The 19282-nt window shown below is 36.1% G+C and overlaps 1 protein-coding gene across 4 annotated transcripts in view; it reads right to left on the bottom strand.

The window, feature by feature from the left end:
* Nucleotides 1-19282, bottom strand: part of PTEN (phosphatase and tensin homolog) — a 91349-nt gene that overhangs the window by 5187 nt on the left and 66880 nt on the right. For 2 of the 4 annotated variants that reach the window (XM_059170265.1, XM_059170266.1), the window contains exons 5-7: nt 9495-9636; nt 4628-4794; nt 1357-1581 (exon numbers count right to left, since the gene is read on the bottom strand). In XM_059170265.1, coding sequence (XP_059026248.1) covers nt 1357-1581; nt 4628-4794; nt 9495-9636 — 534 coding nt within the window. Of the gene's footprint in view, nt 1-1356; nt 1582-4626; nt 4795-4893; nt 4925-9494; nt 9637-19282 lie in introns of those variants that run through there. The other 2 variants (XR_009352629.1, XM_059170267.1) reach the window with 2 other exon arrangements.

Genomic DNA, 19282 nt, shown 5'->3' with positions numbered 1-19282 from the left:
GAGAAACAGGAAAGGGGAAGGAAAAAAGGGCAAACTACCATTTGGAAATATTGACAAATCAGATTTTTTAACCTGGAAAATTCTTATCAACACACAGGACTAAAAATATGCACACACATCACATATAGATATAAGTAAGGACCCAAATAATTCCACAATATGAGGAAGTAGAGCTTTATAAAGGGAGTAACACAAGAGCTTGACAAGAGGCCTTTCAGACCAACAAGACTGAAGCAAAGGCTACCACACGGAAGGGTAGCCAAATGTGGGAACAGCAGGGGAAAGATGGAAGGTGGGGAGGTCCTCAGGGAGAGAAAAAGAACTGAAAAGACTGGAGGCAGAAGGAGCTTAGCATTTGGAAGAACTGAAGAGAGACCAGATTGGGTGAATCTTGGAGCAGGAGCAGAATGTGGCTAGAGCTCATGTGGGAGGTAAGCCTGGGCTGAATTATGTAGGTCCTTGTAGGTCATATCAAAAAACCACAAGGTCTTTAAAAAGTATAAACACGAGTGATAACACCATATCAATTATAACAATCTATTTCAAGATCACTCTGAGGAGTTGAGAATAAACTGGAAGGGGACAAAAGTAGGAACAGTTAAGAACATTCCATACGAAATACTATGCAGCCATCAAAAGAAATGAAATCTTGCCATTTGCGACAACATGGATGGAACTAGAGCGTATCATGCTTAGCGAAATAAGTCAAGCAGAGAAAGACAACTATCATATGATCTCCCTGATATGAGGAAGTGGTGATGCAACATGGGGGCTTAGTGGGTAGGAGAAGAACCAATGAAACAAGATGGGATTGGGAGGGAGACAAACCATAAGTGACTCTTAATCTCACAAAACAAACTGAGGGTTGCTGGGGGCAGGGGGTTGGGAGAAGGGGGGGTGGGGTTATGGACATTGGGGAGGGTATGTGCTTTGGTGAGTGCTGATTCACAGATCTGTACCCCTGGGGATAAAAATACATGTTTATAAAAAATTAAAAAATAATAATAAAAAAGAACATTCCATACGAATCATTCCCAAATGACTGAATTCCCTTTAACTTCTTTCTTCCCTCATTCCTATTTCATGTCCCATAAACTGAATTCCCCTTCCCAACCTCTGCCCCAGATTTCACCAAACAATAACGAAGAAGGGCCGGGGTGGTGGGGGAGGCAGCTTTTTAAAATTTTGTGTGCATCCATGTTAGAAACTCACATTACTGATACCTAAATATTGCTTCTAATTAATACTTAATTTGATTTAAACCTCAGTCACACAAGTCCTTTACCAGCTATATACTTAACACAAACACACACACGCAGAGTCACCCACTAATTCCTCGAAATGTTTTTAACTTACCTTAAAATTTGGAGAAAAGTATCGGTTGGCCTTGTCTTTGTTTGCTTTGTCAAGATCATTTTTTGTTAGAGTGAGTACTAGATATTCCTTGTCATTATCTGCACGTTCTATACTGCAAATACTATCAATTTCTTGATCACAGAGACTTCCATTTTCTACTTTTTCTGAGGTTTCCTCTGGTCCTGGTATGAAGAATGTGTTTACCCAAAAGTGAAACATTTTGTCCTTTAAAAAAAAAAAAAAAAGACATTAAATTTTTTTAAAGAAAATATATCACCTATATTTAATACTCGTCCCAAGAAGTCAATAAAATAGGTGACACGTCATTTGGTAGTCTGAATAAAGACAAACGTACAGACTAATATTTGGCAAGCTACTGGTTATCTGTTGCTCTAATTCACATATGTTTATTCTTTTTTCAAATTTTAGACAAAAATGTAACTCCACAGGTTCTAAGATAACATACTTTTGTTTTAAAACCTTAGGTAAAGTATTTCCTTTCTTGTCTAATGTTAGCCTTAAAAAATGTTTGAGTTTGTATGTATGTGTGTATTAAATAAACAGAAATGGGTTTTATGGTCTATTTCAACAAGCTATCCATTACAGGGTCACCTGGGTGGTTCAGTCAGTTAAGTGTCTGCCTTCGGCTCAGGTCATGATCCTAGGGTCCTGGGCTCAAGTCCCGCATCAGGCTCCCTGCTCAGTGGGGTCTGGTTCTCCCTCTACAACTCCCGCCCCAAATCCTTCTTTCTCTCCCAAATAAATACATAAAATCTTAAAAAAAAAAAAAAAAAAAAAAAAAAGTTATCCATTAGAAAATTTACTTTAACAAAAGTTCTTGAAATGTCTGTACAACTTCCCAAAGAAGCAAGGCAGATACATTTCTACTTCAGAAGCAATGCAAACACTAAGTGGCTCCAGTTTCTTACACTACAATGTGTATGCCTGAAAAACCTCAGACTATGAGGGAAGGAAGACCAGTCATTCTGACTTTTTTAGGTTATAAAATGCCTATTTTTAAAAAATTACTTCTTAAAAATAATACAAGGTCCTGTTAATCAAAAAAACATCAATCAGAAGTTCATCATGTCAGCCCTTTCATGACCAACACAGAAAATGTTCTCTCTCTCTCTTCATGACTGGAATTTGGCTGACATGGCCCATGTGACAGTTAATGCTGTGCAGCTTTATGACATCTTATCTGGTGCCTTGAATTGCCATCAAATCTTTTATTCTAATTTACCTATTAGAACTATTATTCTAATAGTTTTGCTATTTTCCCACAAAGATGTAAGACCTTCAAGTATCTTTCATTTAACATTCTTTTTATCTTTTAATAGTACCTAGCAATCTCATATGTAAGTCTTTTTTAAAAAATATTTTATTTATTTATTCGACAGAGATCATAAGTAGGCAGAGAAGTAGGCGGGGGGGGGGGGCGGGAAGAGCAGACACCCTGCTGAGCAGAGAGCCTGATGTGGGACTTGATCCCAGGATCCTGAGATCATGACCTGAGCCGAAGGCAGAGGCTTTAACCCTCTGAGGCACCCAGGCGTCCCTCATATGTTAAGTCTTTAAAAAAATTTTGTTAATTTCAATTATTTTAGCAAAGTCACTAAGTTAGTAACAGTACATCAGAAAAACATAAGCTAGTAATATTTAAATCTTAAAAAATGTAGATTCTGTATAGGTAATGATTATATTAAATCTATTTTTGTTTAAATCACAGCAACATTTATAATAGGTAAGCAAAATCACATAAAATGCAAATAAATATATGTAAAGTAATCCCAGATATACTACAAATATTAATCTAATCTTCAAATTTGTATGTATTAAAGTAACATACAGACAACTGAAAATAAGGACTTACACATTCCTAAAGGTATAGGGACAGAGTGATGCAGGTGCCTATTTTTAAAAGTAAAATATAAAATTTTAGGGTCACATTTGGCTGTCACATTTGGTAGAGCTTGTGACTCTTGATCTCAGGGTCATGAGTTCAAGCCCCATATTGGGCGTGAAGCCCACTTTAAATAAATAATTAAAATAAATAAATAAAATTTTGTGTGTGCCAGTCTTACAATGAGCAGAAGGGAAAAGATAATTTTAAACACCTGCTAATGCTTCCTGGACTACAGAAAAATTATTTCCCAAAGTTATCAAGACATATTTAACTTTCACTTATACAGAATAGGTAGGAAATGGGTTTCTAGTGAAAAAAAAAAAAAAAAAAAAAAAACAGTTTAACATTTTGTCATTTCCCAGCTATATGGCTTCTGGGTATAGGAAATTGTATTTCTTTAGATAAATCAAGGTAGAGTTTAAAGTTTTAATAATAAATGAAACTTCCTTTTTCTTTTTTTTTAAGCTATTAAATATCAGGAAAACTAAATCAGTTCTATTACTGAGAATGTCTAAAGAATGGCAATACACTATGTGGTATGTTTAATGAGGCAGTAACAACATACAAAGCTAGAATCTTTTTTCATTATACCCCAAAATGTTGCACCTTAGGCGCACTCATCTCAAATGTTCACACTTCACATCTTAAATCAAGACGGTTTTAAGAATGAGCTCTTGAATTCCCTAACTATGGCTCAGTAAGAAGCAAACCCCACTAACTTTCTGAATCTGTATACTTAATATCACACTTTTTCACTCGTTATTACTTCTTTTGTATACTTATCACTCAAACTAAAATTCAAAATATTCAATAAATTTAAGAAAGCCAAATATAAAATGACATAGTGTCACAAAAAATAAACCAAAATGGGGGGAAAGTGTTTTGTGTCATTACACAAGACCATGGAACAGATCTTATTTATACATATAGAGAATTTTTTTTTTATAAACCCATGGCCCCTGGCCCCTTGCTAACTTTTTCTTGGTAATTGATCATCTTGTCTAAAAAGATGGTAACTGATTTAATGGGGTATGCAATCTTTAATATTTTTATAAAATTTCTCTGCATAACCCAACTTAAAGAAAATTCATTTCAAATTACAATGACATAAGGACTTTTCCTCTAGTAAGATTTTTTTTTTTACCAATATAATGGCTCATCAGTGCTATAGTAAGCAAACCATGCGTAGATCTAACAGAAAACCAATTATAATTAATTCAATGAATGGTCAGTCACAAAATATTATCCCGTAATCTCTCCTTACAGAATGATTTCTGCCTAACCAAATATTTTAAGCAAAAGATCTGAGGTTACTCTTCAAAGTATGATTTTGGATATTCTTCCCAATAAAAGTAAAGGGCAAACCTTTTTTAGCATCTTGTTCTGCTTGTGGAAGAACTCTACTTTGATGTCACCACACACAGGCAAAGGCTGAGGGAACTCAAAGTACATGAACTTGTCTTCCCGTCGTGTGGGTCCTGAATTGGAGGAATAGATCTTCACCTTTAGCTGGCAGACCACAAACTGAGGATCTGCATGGTTAAATACATGTTAGCATCATTCCACAGGAAATGCCTTCAAATGTCAAACTGTCAAAAACCATTTTAATGGTTAATATTAGCAATACACACAGAATAGTAATTCGGCATCTGTAGCCCAGATCTAAAACACATCAATATTTTTTAAAAAGGTCAGAAAATATAGCCAGTACAAAAGTTTCCCTAATTTTAACCTTCAGCATAAAGTTCTACTTACTGGTTCTAGTTCACAAATACTAAATCCCAACAGTAGACTTCTGGAACTACAATAACAGCAAAACCTTAACATTAAAATGTTAAAAATCTAATATAAATTAGATTTATAATTAAGATGCAAAAATAATCTTCTATGAACTGCATGAAAAGTAACTTTAAAAACAGATATTTGCTGCAGTATTTTAATGTCTCTACCATGTAATAAAACCCACAAAACACAAATCATTACATGTTCATAAGATGCATGAGAATACAATCTGTAACAAAGTTATAATAAATTCCATAAACACAAGACTCTATTTATAAAAATATTAACTATCATTTATTTTACCTATAGCTCACATTTAATTTCTTAAAGGGATATAAAGCCATCATCATGAGAAACAGGAAGACAGAGATTGGAAATGTTGGCAAAGAAATACAAGACTCAAGCAGGAACTGTACCAAAATCCCCCTCCCTCCAAAACACACTCCACTTTCATTAACAAGTATTTTGGCTTTGGTCCCTGTCTGTTTTAAAATAAAGGAAAGGATTATATGTTTTAGTGATTAACCTTACGAGTAAGTGGGTCTTGAAGGAAACATGCCAAGACCATCAAGAAATAAAATCATAAGCTTGCAAAAAGTACATGAAAAATTTCACGTGTATTTCATATATATTTATATATAAAATATGCACATATATAAAAACTGGCATAAAATCCTTAACGCTAAAAGGCATCATCGTTAGAGATGCAGAAAGAAGTATCATGTTGTTTATCAATGTGACCAACAAGTGAGAAAAAGGCAAAAGGCGTATCCAAGCTAGATGCACGTTCCCATCAGTAAACACGTATGGGCTTATTATCCGTGCGTATCTAGAGCTGCACCAGCACTCACATAATAAACAGAAGGTCTGATAACAGCCTGTTGGGTTTTTCTAATATGAATGTGAGCCATTTATCACAAGAAAAAGGGCACTCCAAAAAGGGGAAACATTACCAACAATCTGTTCATAATTTTCACTTCCTTGACTAAAGGTTCAAAGTACAGCAAGCCATTTTACAAGACTATGTGATTCTGAAAATTTCACTAGAAACTCTAGCTTGAAAAAGCAAACAAAAAGGTATGATTCCAAAGCTATGATAAAAATCAGCCAGGATGAAATGCCTTGTAATCTTATTAAGACTCCACTAGTTCAGAATGTGATAATCCTCTTTTTAGGACTTTAAAAAGTGTATTAACAGTAGAAGCCAGATTTCAATTAAACTACATCTAAAATGTGCATCTTCAGGAATTCTAGAACTGTGTAATCCATTCATAAACTAATTACAAATCAGCGTCACTTAGAATCTACCCCAAAACCTAAGTTTAAAAGTTTTCCTTAAATCACTACAGAAAATCAGTTCATTTACAATACGAATTCCCCATCTTAGATCTTTAAGAGCTAACTTATCAGAAGTCCAACATCAGTGCAATTCTGCTGACTTCTAAGACACAAGTCAAGTATTTTCTCTTTGGTACAACTGACTGTGTTCTAAAGAAATGACAAGTCAATACCTGGTCAACAAAAATCAGGATTAAACTGTTTTGACATATGCCTACTGACAGAAAATCACACTGATCATATTTTCCTAATGTTTTAACCCTTTCAGATGTGAAGAGTATAATAACTTTTCCTTTATTTAGGAATATTAGGACAATAATTCAGTAAGAAAACAGCTGCTGACCCCTGACAACTTTGCAGAAACTACTTCGTTTTCCTCAAGGGTCCCAACCTTTCCCCTGAACCCAAACTCCCAACTCACCAGGTCTCACACTCCTCCCACTCTGTTTCCCTAAGCCTTCCCAACCTCTAGCCCAATACCATATTTACACAGAAGGCTAATTAATTACTATGCCTGCTGCCTGATGCTCCCAAAATACCAGATCTAGCTCTCACCTAAGATTCAAACCCACTTTCAAGAACCCACTGAGGATCTTCATATAAACAGCTCACCTTAACCTGACCAAATATGTTTAAAAACAAAAAACATTCATGTCTCCCAAGTCTCAGTGAGATTCGTTTTCCCTTCTCCCCTCTTTTGGGAATTATTCATATGGCCAGAATCAAAACTGACAAAATGTTTAAATATAAAAGGGAAAGGAGATTTGACTGCTTTAGCAAAGCACATCTGGCTCACAACAAGTCCCGTAACTGGATTCCTTTCCACCACTGGTTCCCCATCGTGCAATCACCACTTCCTACCCAGCCAGACTTAAAACAGAGCCTACGCCTCTTGACCTGTCACTGATGCAACAGCACCTATCAAATCCAGTCTAACATCCCCATTTAGGCTCCTCTGACAGCGGGCCACACATGCCACCCTCCATGCCTCTGGGTCCAGCTCATGTCCTGTTATTGTACTTCAAGTCACACCTGCAGTACTTCCTTCAGTTTTAATGCCAATATAAAAGGTACACTTTCTCTACCATTCAAGGAAGAGCTGGACTTCCTCTGTGAAACCATATGACAACCCCTAAAACTTTTATTTTTCTGAATACACCATTTATAATTTATACGTATAACCTCCCATTCAATTACGTTTACTTTTAATACAGCTTTATTACATAGTATGAAACCACAGGGCATAAATGGAGAAAATTAGTAAAGATGAAAAGTTTTCAGCAGTCAGTAATTTGAAAGTTTAAATGTAATAGTGGAAAAAGACAAGAACAAAACAAAAATCCATCAGAACGTTGCAGGCAGAGCAGAACTGTCAGGTTTTTGCTAGAGAAGCCAATGAAAAAAATTACACTAGATAGGTGGATTATTGAACTGAATGTTCTCTTTCTCTTATTCTCTCCCTAAAATTAAACCCTCCTTTTGGCCCTTACACCTGATATTTATCCTACAGGAAGAGCAAGAATGTTTTCTTCCTTTTTCCTTCTCCTCTATGAACGTGTTACGTTCCTGTGTCAGTCACCTCTGACAGTCTAATGCCTTGCATTTAGAACTTTTTTTTATCACAGATTCTATTATTTGTGTTGACGAAGAGTTGACACTCAATGTGCCATTAGTTTCAGGTGTACAACACAGAGATTCCACAGGTTTACACACCATGCTGCGCTCCCCACCAGCAGAGCCACCGCCTGTCTCCACAGAGCACTGCTGTGGTGCTTGGCCTTTGCTGTACAGAGATGACGAGAGCCATCAGTTAGGGCTCCCATTGTGCTTTGCTAAGGCAATCAAATCAGTGAGCCTATATCACACTCTATTAATAAATCTGTGGCCTATGATAAAGGTGTCCAGCTCTAAGAACACAGGAAAGATATGAAGGTGGTAATACCTGAGAAAGACAAACACTATCAAGAAATTAATTTCCTCAGTACAGGTTAATTTAGAAATAGAAATTTTTTAACTACATAAATATTTTCAAGAAGCAAAAGTTAAAACTAAAAACTAAAACCACTAACAAATTACAAAACCTCACTGAAATATTATTAGAGGTATTCAAAGAAATACTGTAGTAGTTGCTTATCTACAAACTACAGAACTGCTCTCTAAATAAATGAAACATATTTCTTAAACATGAAAACATGACTGATCACTGCCAAGGCAGTTACAGAAAAAAAGCAGCAACAGTCTGATCTTTTACTGGGCTGGATAATACTTCCACCCACGCATTCTCTCTTGACTAACTGCTTGGGTCTGGCTATTCAGTATTAAGGCTCCTTTCAGTCTAAGAACTCCAGCCAAGACTAGCAGAGAAGCAGACCAGGATCAGGATCACTGAGGGAGGCTCACAGAAGCTAGGGTAAGAGAAATCAATGGGAGGCAGACATCACTGACATGAACTCTGTTTAGTACATACTTAGAAATTTTCAGATTTCGAAATGTCTTCATTTTATTGACAAGCAAACATAAAGACAGGTAGAGTGTGCCTGAGGTTATACAATCTAGCAATGAGAGAACTAACAAAACTGTCACTGGATCTTGGATTTAATCCCAGGTTGTCTCTAATGCTCCACACACTCTGACTCAACCCTATTCACTCAACATATTTCAGCAGGTCGCCACGTCTTATAATTTTTTCCTTTCCTTTCTATTGTCCCTGTCACCATTACTACCAATATCTAATCTTCCTAAGATAGGAAGGAACTGGTCCCTGCCCCCACACAGGGAACTAATGAATCCCACTGCTACTCGGATGCTGGATCACTACTGGGATAGGTTTTTTAGTCATCTGGTCACAGTTTAAGCTGCATTTGGTAGATGCAGCAAAGAATGTTTCTTTCATAAATACAATTTGGCTTCTAAGACATTAAAACCCATGGCTGCTGGCCTCCTTAGCCCAATAAGCTGAACAACAGAGCTACTTAGTTTGGATACTTCAGAAATATATACCCCTACGTAATTTTAAGTGTGGTAAATTTCTTTCTAAATTTCTATGTAAACGTCTAGATATGTCCAGAAAAATGTTCCAGTACATGGAGGGATGAGAATTTAGAGCACTTACTGCAAGTTCCGCCACTGAACATTGGAATAGTTTCAAACATCATCTTGTGAAACAACAGTGCCACTGGTCTATAATCCAGATGATTCTTTAACAGGTAGCTATAATAATACACATAGCGCCTCTGACTGGGAATAGTTACTCCCTGGTGGACAGAAAAAAAAAAAAAAAAAGAAAAGAAAAAGAAAAGCCAAATTCAAAAGAAAAATTCCATTACAGTTATTTTACTAAATTGTTATGATAACTGGGTTGTAACTGGGTTGTATCCACTGAAGACCATATATACATTAGATATTTGACCTTAAATGATTAATATTTAAATCTAGTTCAACAAGAGTAAATCAGAGCAACATCAGTACAAAGGAAATATCAGAATAACCTTTTTCCTTAAAATTATCATAATCCCCTCATTTATTCAATGGTCACCACAATGCTCCAACCCATGAACCCAATAAGATAAGGCCTCAGCAGTTCCAAAATACATGTCAAAGGCACCTGCACTACAGCTGTGCTCCCGAGACGTAGGAAATTTATGGACTTTTATTGAACACACAACTCCTCAAAAGCTTGGTTACTTATTTTTTAGGCAAAAACATATCAGAATCAGCAGAACACATAAAGGCATAGTGCCTTTAAGAGACAGAAATAGCAGCAGAAAAAAATGATGCCCTGAGACCGCCAATAAGAACAGGAATATGTGGCTGGGATAAATGTATGCAAGAATTCTCTAACAGAGGGACTTAGGAAATGTCCTCGAGCCACATGCATCTCTCTGTAGAAGAAACCATGGATATACATAATGTTTGAGAAAATTTAAGTATTACAAATGCTAAATATATATAATTCATGTTCTATTTTTTTAAAAAGTTATCTAAAGAAAAAAATCTAGTGTGTACAGCCATGCAATTCATTAATGCTGCTGAATAAATGAGGGCTGAGGTCTCTTTTCCTAGGATGTATATAACTTCAGGAAAATTCAGGCATTTAACTTAGAAACAGAAGGCAAATAGTAACAGGAAGACGTCTGACAGTTACAAGTGACTTGCAGAAAACTTAGAAGTATATTCAAGAGAAGAAAGAATTTGTAATATTTTCAGGTTATTACTGGCATCTGAATCTCCCCATTTGTTAAACACTCGGGACATAAATGCTTTTCTTCCCTCTAAATAAAGTATACAGTACGTTCATATTAATTTAAAGACAGATACACAGAATGGCAGGTAAACAGGTATTCACTCTAGTATTCTCAGGTTTGTTTCAAAAAATTAGCATGATTTCATTACATTAAAAAATATATAGAATGCGAAAAAAATGGATAAAAGCCATTTCAAAGAAGGACAAATGACTTAAGATTCTGGCTGCAGTGCAAAGACTAAAATTTAAAAGCTAATCGTCAAAATATCAACTCTGATTGGTTTCTTCAAGAAAATGAAGACAATTAATACCTACCCTGTCTTCACAGGATTCTCATGAGGAGTAAATACTAAGTGTAGTTACACAAAAGCATGCTAAACCTACAAATGTTACACAAATCCTAATTAGCAGTTTTAGAAATCCTATCTACATTTGAAGTATAATTTTGGAAGAACTAGAATTTTGGTTTTCTGTATTAAAGAAACAGTAGTAAAATACTATTACTGTGAAAAGCTCCTATAAAAAACTAATGTTAAAAATCATTATTAATAAAAAGTGTTTAAACTTACAATGGTTTATTGTATTACATTACTTAAATGTTACTTCAGTAAACAACTTATTCATATTTATCAAGATAAGACACAGAATTGCAAAGCAAGGTGGGGGGAATATAGCAGATGGACGATGGCTGGGTAGGAAGGAAGCTTTTTTGAACCATGTGAATTTATGATTTAGTCTAAAAACGAAATAAAATTAAATTCAAAAAATCAAATCAATGGGAGTGTAGAAGAAGACCAAGCTGTCAAGTTATTTGTTGGGATTCAATGCAATGATAGATGATTTCTTCCTCTTTAGCTTCTTGGTATAAGTTTGTATGAATAATTAAAATGTTTTCAAAGATTTAATTTTTTTCAAGTAGCAAGTGATTAGCAGCACATGTATAATGCAGCTTTTTATATAGTGAGTTAATAACTCTTACCAAAGGGCAAGGCAAAAGGATAGAGGAAGAACATATGAATCTACTAGATGTCAAACATGGATGAATAATTTGTGTGTTAAATATGAGCTAAACAAAATTACACAATTCAAAGAAAAACACTGAAAGGCACAATTTAACTTAATTCTTTTACTATCAAATAATGCATAATTCAGCTTCTGTAGCTTAACTTTGCAATTCCTACCTAGCAGCATGCTCAAATTCAATGCAGTCAGATTAGCAGAAATAATTGAGTTGTAAGGCTCAAATATGTACCAACCATGGGCATTAGTGTATCCTTCTATCTAGTAACATCTCTCATGGCCACAATGCACACTTACTCAAATTTAATTAATGGTACAATGAACCATACTGTAATGTAGATTTTGAAATAAAATGAATACAATGTCCATAATAAATTGACAATGCAATTTATAACACCTCAAATATATTATTTCCTAAATGCATATGCTGAAAACAATGGTTTATGTGTATGTTTTACCTATAGCATTTTGACTATAAAGACAAATCTCTTTTAAAATCTAAGAAATGAACATTTTAAAGATCTTCAAAAATTAATTTTACATATATGAAAAGAGGGCTGAACTTCGAAGCTCTTAGAGAGTAAAAAAAACTATGTGTTTTTAATATTTCCATTTTCATTTAAATTAACCAAGAACATTTAAGTTAACTGGTTTGTAACTATATCCCCAAAGTATCCGCCCTCTACCACCAACGATTCTTCTTTTCTACTCTAAATGTGAAGAAAATTACTTGTATTCTTGACCTTTTTTTCCCAAAGGTAACTTTTAAACATTCTAATCTCAGCTAAACTTGAGATTCTTCAGGGTTGCCTTTACACCACATTCCTGGCCATCATCGCAAAAGACCACCATTGCTTCTTCAATTCCCTGATGTTCACAGACCTAGAGGAGTGCCTGCAAAGACGTGTCGTGTTCCTCCCAAGGTCTACTGCCTTTACTCAGTCTCACCTATGACTCTGAATCTCTATCATTCCATACGTCATTCTTCTGAAACACACTTCTTAAACTGAGTGATGATTTCAGCACTCCGTTCAACCCACCTTTCTATCCTGTCCTAGACATCATCCTCAATGAATGTAGCTCCTACTCTACTGGGAACCTTGGGTCACCCAGTGTGGCACTCTCAGAATTCCCTTGTCCCATCTTAAAATTTTCTCATATTCTCTGATATTTTATAAAACTGACTGCATGTTTCCCTAGGTTCCATTTTGGTAAGTGCTCTATTAATTATTCCCTCTCTGGCATTTGTCTTTGTTTCACCTGTCTCCTCCTGATAAACAGCTCGGGTAACCCTTGTCCTTTTATCCAAAGCCATTCATGGGCTAAAAATGCACACTCTCCCCAAATCTTTTATCTTTCTCAAATTGTCACCCTTCTTCTCTATATAACTCTCAAAGGTAAGCCTCTGCCCCTTACCCCATAGGAAACTGTTTTCATAAGGCTGATTTCTTAATGGTCAGTAGTTCTTTTTTTTTTTTTTTTAAAGATTTTATTTATTTATTTGACAGAGAGAGATCACAAATAGGCAGAGAGACAGACAGAGAGAGAGATGAGGAGAAGCAGGCTCCCTGCTGAGCAGAGAGCCCCATGCGGGACTCGATCCCAGGCCCCTGGGATCATGACCTGAGCCGAAGGCAGAGGCAATGGTCAGTAGTTCTTAAGTGTCACTAACAGTCATTTCCTACTATTTTCTCAGTCCCATCCTATATCATTTTTCATTGCCATTTTGAAAATTCTCTGCCTCTATCCTAGAACACACTCTTGAAAGTTTTCTCCTAACCTTACTGGGTAAGAGAAAACTACCTAACCCCTTTCCCTAACAGTAAGCCTACCTTGAAAATCTGATCTGAGCGAGTCCCTCTTTGTCAATCCTCTCTGTCTTAGTAGTTCTATTAACATTAACTCCAAAACCTGTGTCTCTCAATACCTGATTCCCGACTCCCAGTCCAGAACTTCTAATACTTACCTGGGCATTTCTACCTGGAAATTTCAGAAGCACTTTAAACACAACATATCCCAAAACTGAAGCTTTCCTATTTTTGCAGGACCAACCTCTGTTATTTTTATTAATGATATTTACTATTTTCCCCAGTGCTCAAAGCTCAAAACCTCTTCTAATACCACCACTGCTACTATTTATTGAACTGTTACAATGTTCTTTGTATTGTTCTAAGTACTTTCATTAAGTATAATTTAGTACTCATGAAGTGGGTATTATCAGTAACACCATTTTATAGACGAGGTAAGGTCCCAACTCTTGTAAGTAATGGAACTAAGTTTCATCCTAGTACTCCAGCTCCAGAGTTTACAGCCAATTGCTGATGCTGCCATCTTCTTCCTACTAGAGTCAAGGAAACAATCTGAGAGGGAGTAGTGATCTACACAGGGCTATAAAAGAGGAATAAGGAAATCCCAGAACTGTAGGCAAAGGCCCAGGCCAACTACCCAGCATCTACACACAGTACATACATACAGAGAGACACAGACAGACAGACAGACACACACACACACACACACATACTGTCCACACAACACGGAAAGCACACCAGTGGTTCAGTTCCTTTAGGATACTCTTAGTAGACTTCTACACATCTATTCAGAGTCAAAATCCAGACTTTGTGACATACCTCTCAAAATACCAGTTCTAGCTTTCTGTGGCCATTCTAGTTCAATCACCTCCTGCAATTCTGTAATAGTCAAATGAATACCAGCCTCTGATTGATCTATTCTTCTATTTTTACACCTACTCTTTAATTAACTTTATGAAAGTGTCAGATGAATCACACTAACAATTTAAAATGCTAACTGGTTTCCCAGTGACTATCCAAATAAGAAAACTTATCACAGATTATATAAATCCATTAACAACATAAAAATACAGCCCAACCTCTTTTCCGCTCTTACCTCACACAACTCCCCTGAATGTGCTTTTATTTTTGGTCAAACCAAAGTACTTAATTTCTCCCATGCTATACTTGCTACTTTTTAAAGTATGCTATCTTTACCAGATTAAGGACATTGATCTGCAAGCAGTCATCTGGGAAGTTTTACCTATCTTCTAACACCTAGACCAACTCAAGTAACAGAATTATTCAGTATTTCCAGTTTGATAGCACCACCTGAAACAGAATTCAGATTAGGTACATGTTGAGGACTTCTACACATTTTCATTTTGGGATGGTCTGTTCAAATTTTGGATTTCACCTTGAAGCAATGATGTTCACTGAAAATTGCTTATTTCCCATTGAAATAGTCAAATTCATTAGCGGGGACCTAAATAATTCTTAGTTACCTCCACAGTGTAGTTCTTCACCTTTCTCAAACTTAACGTATAATTTGTGTTTCCCCTTTCTTTTTCCTCAAAAAGAACTTTAAAAGAGATGTATTGCTTTTATTGGCAATTTCATACAATGTTTGAAATGATTAGTTCAAAAGGTTTGCTGTTTGCTAATTCACAACTTATATTTTCATCTTTATTAATTCCTCTCTATTAGTTATTATCTTAGTAATCTCTAAAATATATTTGTATTTCCCAAATATAATTGACCCCAAATTATTTAAGTAACTAGTTTTAAATTTCCAAATAGTTGATTTTACTTGATTAAACGTTTTTAAAAAATCTCTAGGGGTGCTTGGGTGGCTCAGTGGGTTAAGCTGCTGCCTTCGGCTCGGGTCATGATCTCAGGATCCTGGGATCGAGCCCCGCATCGGGCTCTCTGCTCAGCGGGGAGCCTGCTTCCCCTTCTCTCTGCCTGCCTCTCTGCCTGCTTGTGATCTCTCTGTCAAATAAATAAAATCTTAAAAAAAAAAAAAAAATCTCTAGCTGGAGGTGCCTATGTGGCTCAGTCAGTCAGTTAAAGCACCCAACTCTGGGTTTTGACTCAGGTCATATCTCACGGTCATGAGATCCAGCCCTGCGTGGGGCTCCAGGCTCAGTGCAGAGTCTGCTTGAGATTCCCTGTGCTCCTCCCCCTCTTGCACACTCTCTCTCTCTCAAACACAAATAAATAAAATCTTTAAAAACAGGGAAAAAAATCAAAATTATACATTTAAGAAAATCTCTCGCTGTACTGAATTATAATCAAGGAATGGGGTTTATATATTTCTACCTGGAGATGAGATTTTCTTTGTAGTTGGCCTAATGAATTATCAATCTTGGTTAACTATTGTGTGGATGACAAAAAAAGAAAAAAGATCTTATGGGCCATTTTTTATTATACTATCCAATCCATCTACACATCTTCTTATTCTGTACTTTCTTGATCTTTAAGTATATTAAAGATTCCTATTATTGCTGTTTTGCCATCAGTTTTTTCTTCATTTCTTTCAGCATTTCTTACTGTATTTGATGTTATGTTTAGCATGTAAGAGTTCATACCTGCTAACTCTTCACTGTGGAGTGCACCCTGTGTTAATATAAAATGACATTCCTGATCTAGTTTTACACATTCTGTTGTAAATGCACTCTGATAATGATATCCTGTCATCTGCTCTTGAAATTTACATTTGCCTGATGTATCTTTAATGAACCGCTTATTTTTCTAACCTGAGCTGTTTTATGTAAGTCTCTTGTATATAATTAATCTCTTAAAGAACAGAAACTTAGAAGTAAAGATTAAACACATCTTTCAAACCTAGGATATTATCATGGTACTTCCAGGCCAGAATTCCACCTGGATACCACAACACAAGCTACGTAATGTTTTGCTCATATTCTGTGCATCAGTACCTTCAGATCATCTTCTCTAAGATGAAGTCACAATCTAGATTCCTCAGTCAAAAAAGTAATTTTCTACTTCAGTAAACTTTCCACTGGCACTTTTAAACTCAGAAATAATGTCGTGTTTTAAAATAACAGTGTTTTCTGGAAGCTTGAAAAAGTATGTTTCAGAATCCTCACAAGGTCGTCACAGGAAAGTAACTCAACAAAGGAAGGAATATAGCTCTTTAGGAATGGTTACTATTGTGATTACGCCATGTGGCAGGAGTTTTGTTATGAAGCTAAGTGCTGGGCATTGTACATATGACCCTAATACCACCACACTTTGTAAGACAAACACTATCACCTCTATTTCAAGGGTGAGAAAACAGTCCTGGGGCACATGATTATTCTGTTCAAAAAACCTGGACCTGACCCTAAATGTGACTCTGAGCCTAGAACTTTATCTTCCGATGTCCTGGGTTTCACTAAGAGCACACAAAGAAGTCGTGTCCTGTTTGAGCACTATTTTTCCCAACTATGAAGAGCCTCCACAAAGTTTAGAGTATCACAGAGCTCCAGCTCCATGGAACTACTTTTGAGTAATCTATCAACATCAGTGCTGCACGAATCACAGATCTCTGCGAATAGTATGAAGCAGACAAGGGGCACAGGTCTCTCTGCATAGCACCCCTTCCCCTTTGGGAAAGCTATCACTCCCCCTGCAGTCCGATGGAGATGGGATGGGATCTATTCTTCAGCATCAGATACATGTCCCAAGCCTCTCGCCAGAATGTTCAGTTCAGGGATGGGTACATGCCCTAATCCAGGTAAATCAGAACCTAATCTAGGAATATTCACTCAAACTGTAGCTCTCTTCCTCCTGTAGTTGCTAAAGTAGCCAGGATGTAACACCAGAGTCGCCAGGAGTCATACCTTGCTATTATTTGCAAGGAGAATGCCTGAAAAGAAAGCACATACAGAGCAAAGGAGAGAGCTGAGAGAAAGATTACCAACACCTATTAAGCATCTAAGTCCAGGCCAGAGCTTTTAAGGTTATGTAAGTCAATATAAAGGTCTCCTTGGGTTTACACTCTTTGAGTTGGGCTTCTGTGAGCAGATATTGAGAGAATTCTAATATGTTATAATATAGCTACTTCTTTTTTTCTTTTTCAAGTTTCTATTTCTACTTTGGGGATCAATATAATACAGAAGTATAATTTGGACAGAAGAACACAGTACTGTAGAAAGAATACTAGATTTGAGGTTAGGAGACAGTTTTGAATAACATTACACAGACAGATGAAATGACCTAGAAGAGACTGATCTTTACAAATTTATTTGATCATTTATATTAGAACAGGCCTTAACTAAATCATTGCTAAAATCCTTCAAGGTATAAAAACCTTATAATTTTATGAATGTATAGATTGTATGACAGGCTTAAATGCCATGTATTAGAGGAACACAGTTTAGCCCAAAAGAATTAGTATGTTAAAAAAAAATAAGAATATTGTATTAGGAGTTCTTTTTGTTTTGTTTTTACTGAAAATGAGAACAATTAGAGTTTAAGTGAAGGGGAAAACTAGAAAATTTTTTTATGTTATCATATGGAGAAATTTAGTAGCTAGAAAAAAGTAAGCTGACTATACAATCAGGACATAAAAATTCCCTCCTCAGAGAAACCAGAAAATTTCCTCTTCATGGGATCACTTAGAATAAAGTTAATACTTATTATTTCTAGAAAGTTTAAGTCTTCATTACAGATAAGCTAATGAACTCATGTACAGAGATCATAATATATATGAATTTTGTCTCTAATAATTGCTTTGAAAGCAAAACAAAAAAAGAAATCAAAAGCTCAAATATTTTTTCCTAAGAGTAATCAAAGAAAATAAAGATTAATGTATACTTTGCCTGCCACCATTCTAGAAGGGGGAAAGCAACAGAAAGAGAGAGGAGTAGCAGAAATTCTGGATGGGTTTGTCATGTAACTAAAGTTTAATTCTGAATTCAGAAATTTGGGGACTCTTTCCAAAATACATACTTACCAGTATTAGTAGGATGCTTTAACACTTATTCATAGCTTACAATAAATGCTGTGAGTTTATTCTCATTCCGATACATAAGTGTTAAGTGCAGACAGTGTGAAGCACAGGACTAGACAGGCACTTGCCCTGGGATTTAACCTGCACCAAGCTCTCCTGGGGGGGCAGGACAGGGAGCTGCTGAGAGCCTGTTTCACTCATGAAGAAAAAGGACCAAATCTGCAAAGGAATTACTCTTAGGGAAGTGTAACACAAGTTTCTTCTCAATTATTGAATAAAAGGACTCTTGTTTCCATCAAGCAGTTATCCTGCTCTGGGAAATACGTTTCTTTAGAGGAGGTATCAGTTGTACTTTGAATTCTCGGCAACACTCAAAGCCTCAAGCACCATTTGGGCATCACTAACACAACGGCACACTGTAGGGTCAGCAGGCACCCACCGCTTTGCCATTTAATTTGCACCAAGTCCACTGAGGGAAGCTGAGGGAATGACAATGCTGCACCAGATTAGTTTGAGGAGAGTCCCTGCCAAGTCCACAAATTCTTCACTAAAACATGCCAACTGGGTCTTCTTTCTCCATAACAAAGAGGGGTGGGGGGGGAGAAAAAGGGGAGGGGGGAGAAAGGAGGGAAGAGAAGAAACCATATCCTCCCATATAAACGTCACCAGAACACAACTTCCTTCTTAATGTTTCCCTACAACTGAAATTAAGGATACAGGCAAAGTCACATTAAAGACAGTTTTAGTAAAATTAATGCTATATAAGCTGAAAAACTGACAAAATATATGTATCTCCCGTAATAATGGTTCACAGTTACAAAAATACGAATCTATGCATTCAACCTAAAAGGAAATACTGGCAAGAAGATAAATTTTTAGCAGGTGTTTCA

The sequence above is a fragment of the Mustela lutreola genome, chromosome 4 (genome assembly GCF_030435805.1).
Source record: "Mustela lutreola isolate mMusLut2 chromosome 4, mMusLut2.pri, whole genome shotgun sequence".
NCBI classification, from domain to species: Eukaryota; Metazoa; Chordata; class Mammalia; order Carnivora; family Mustelidae; genus Mustela; species Mustela lutreola.
This window is presented reverse-complemented; position numbering and strand designations above follow the sequence as displayed.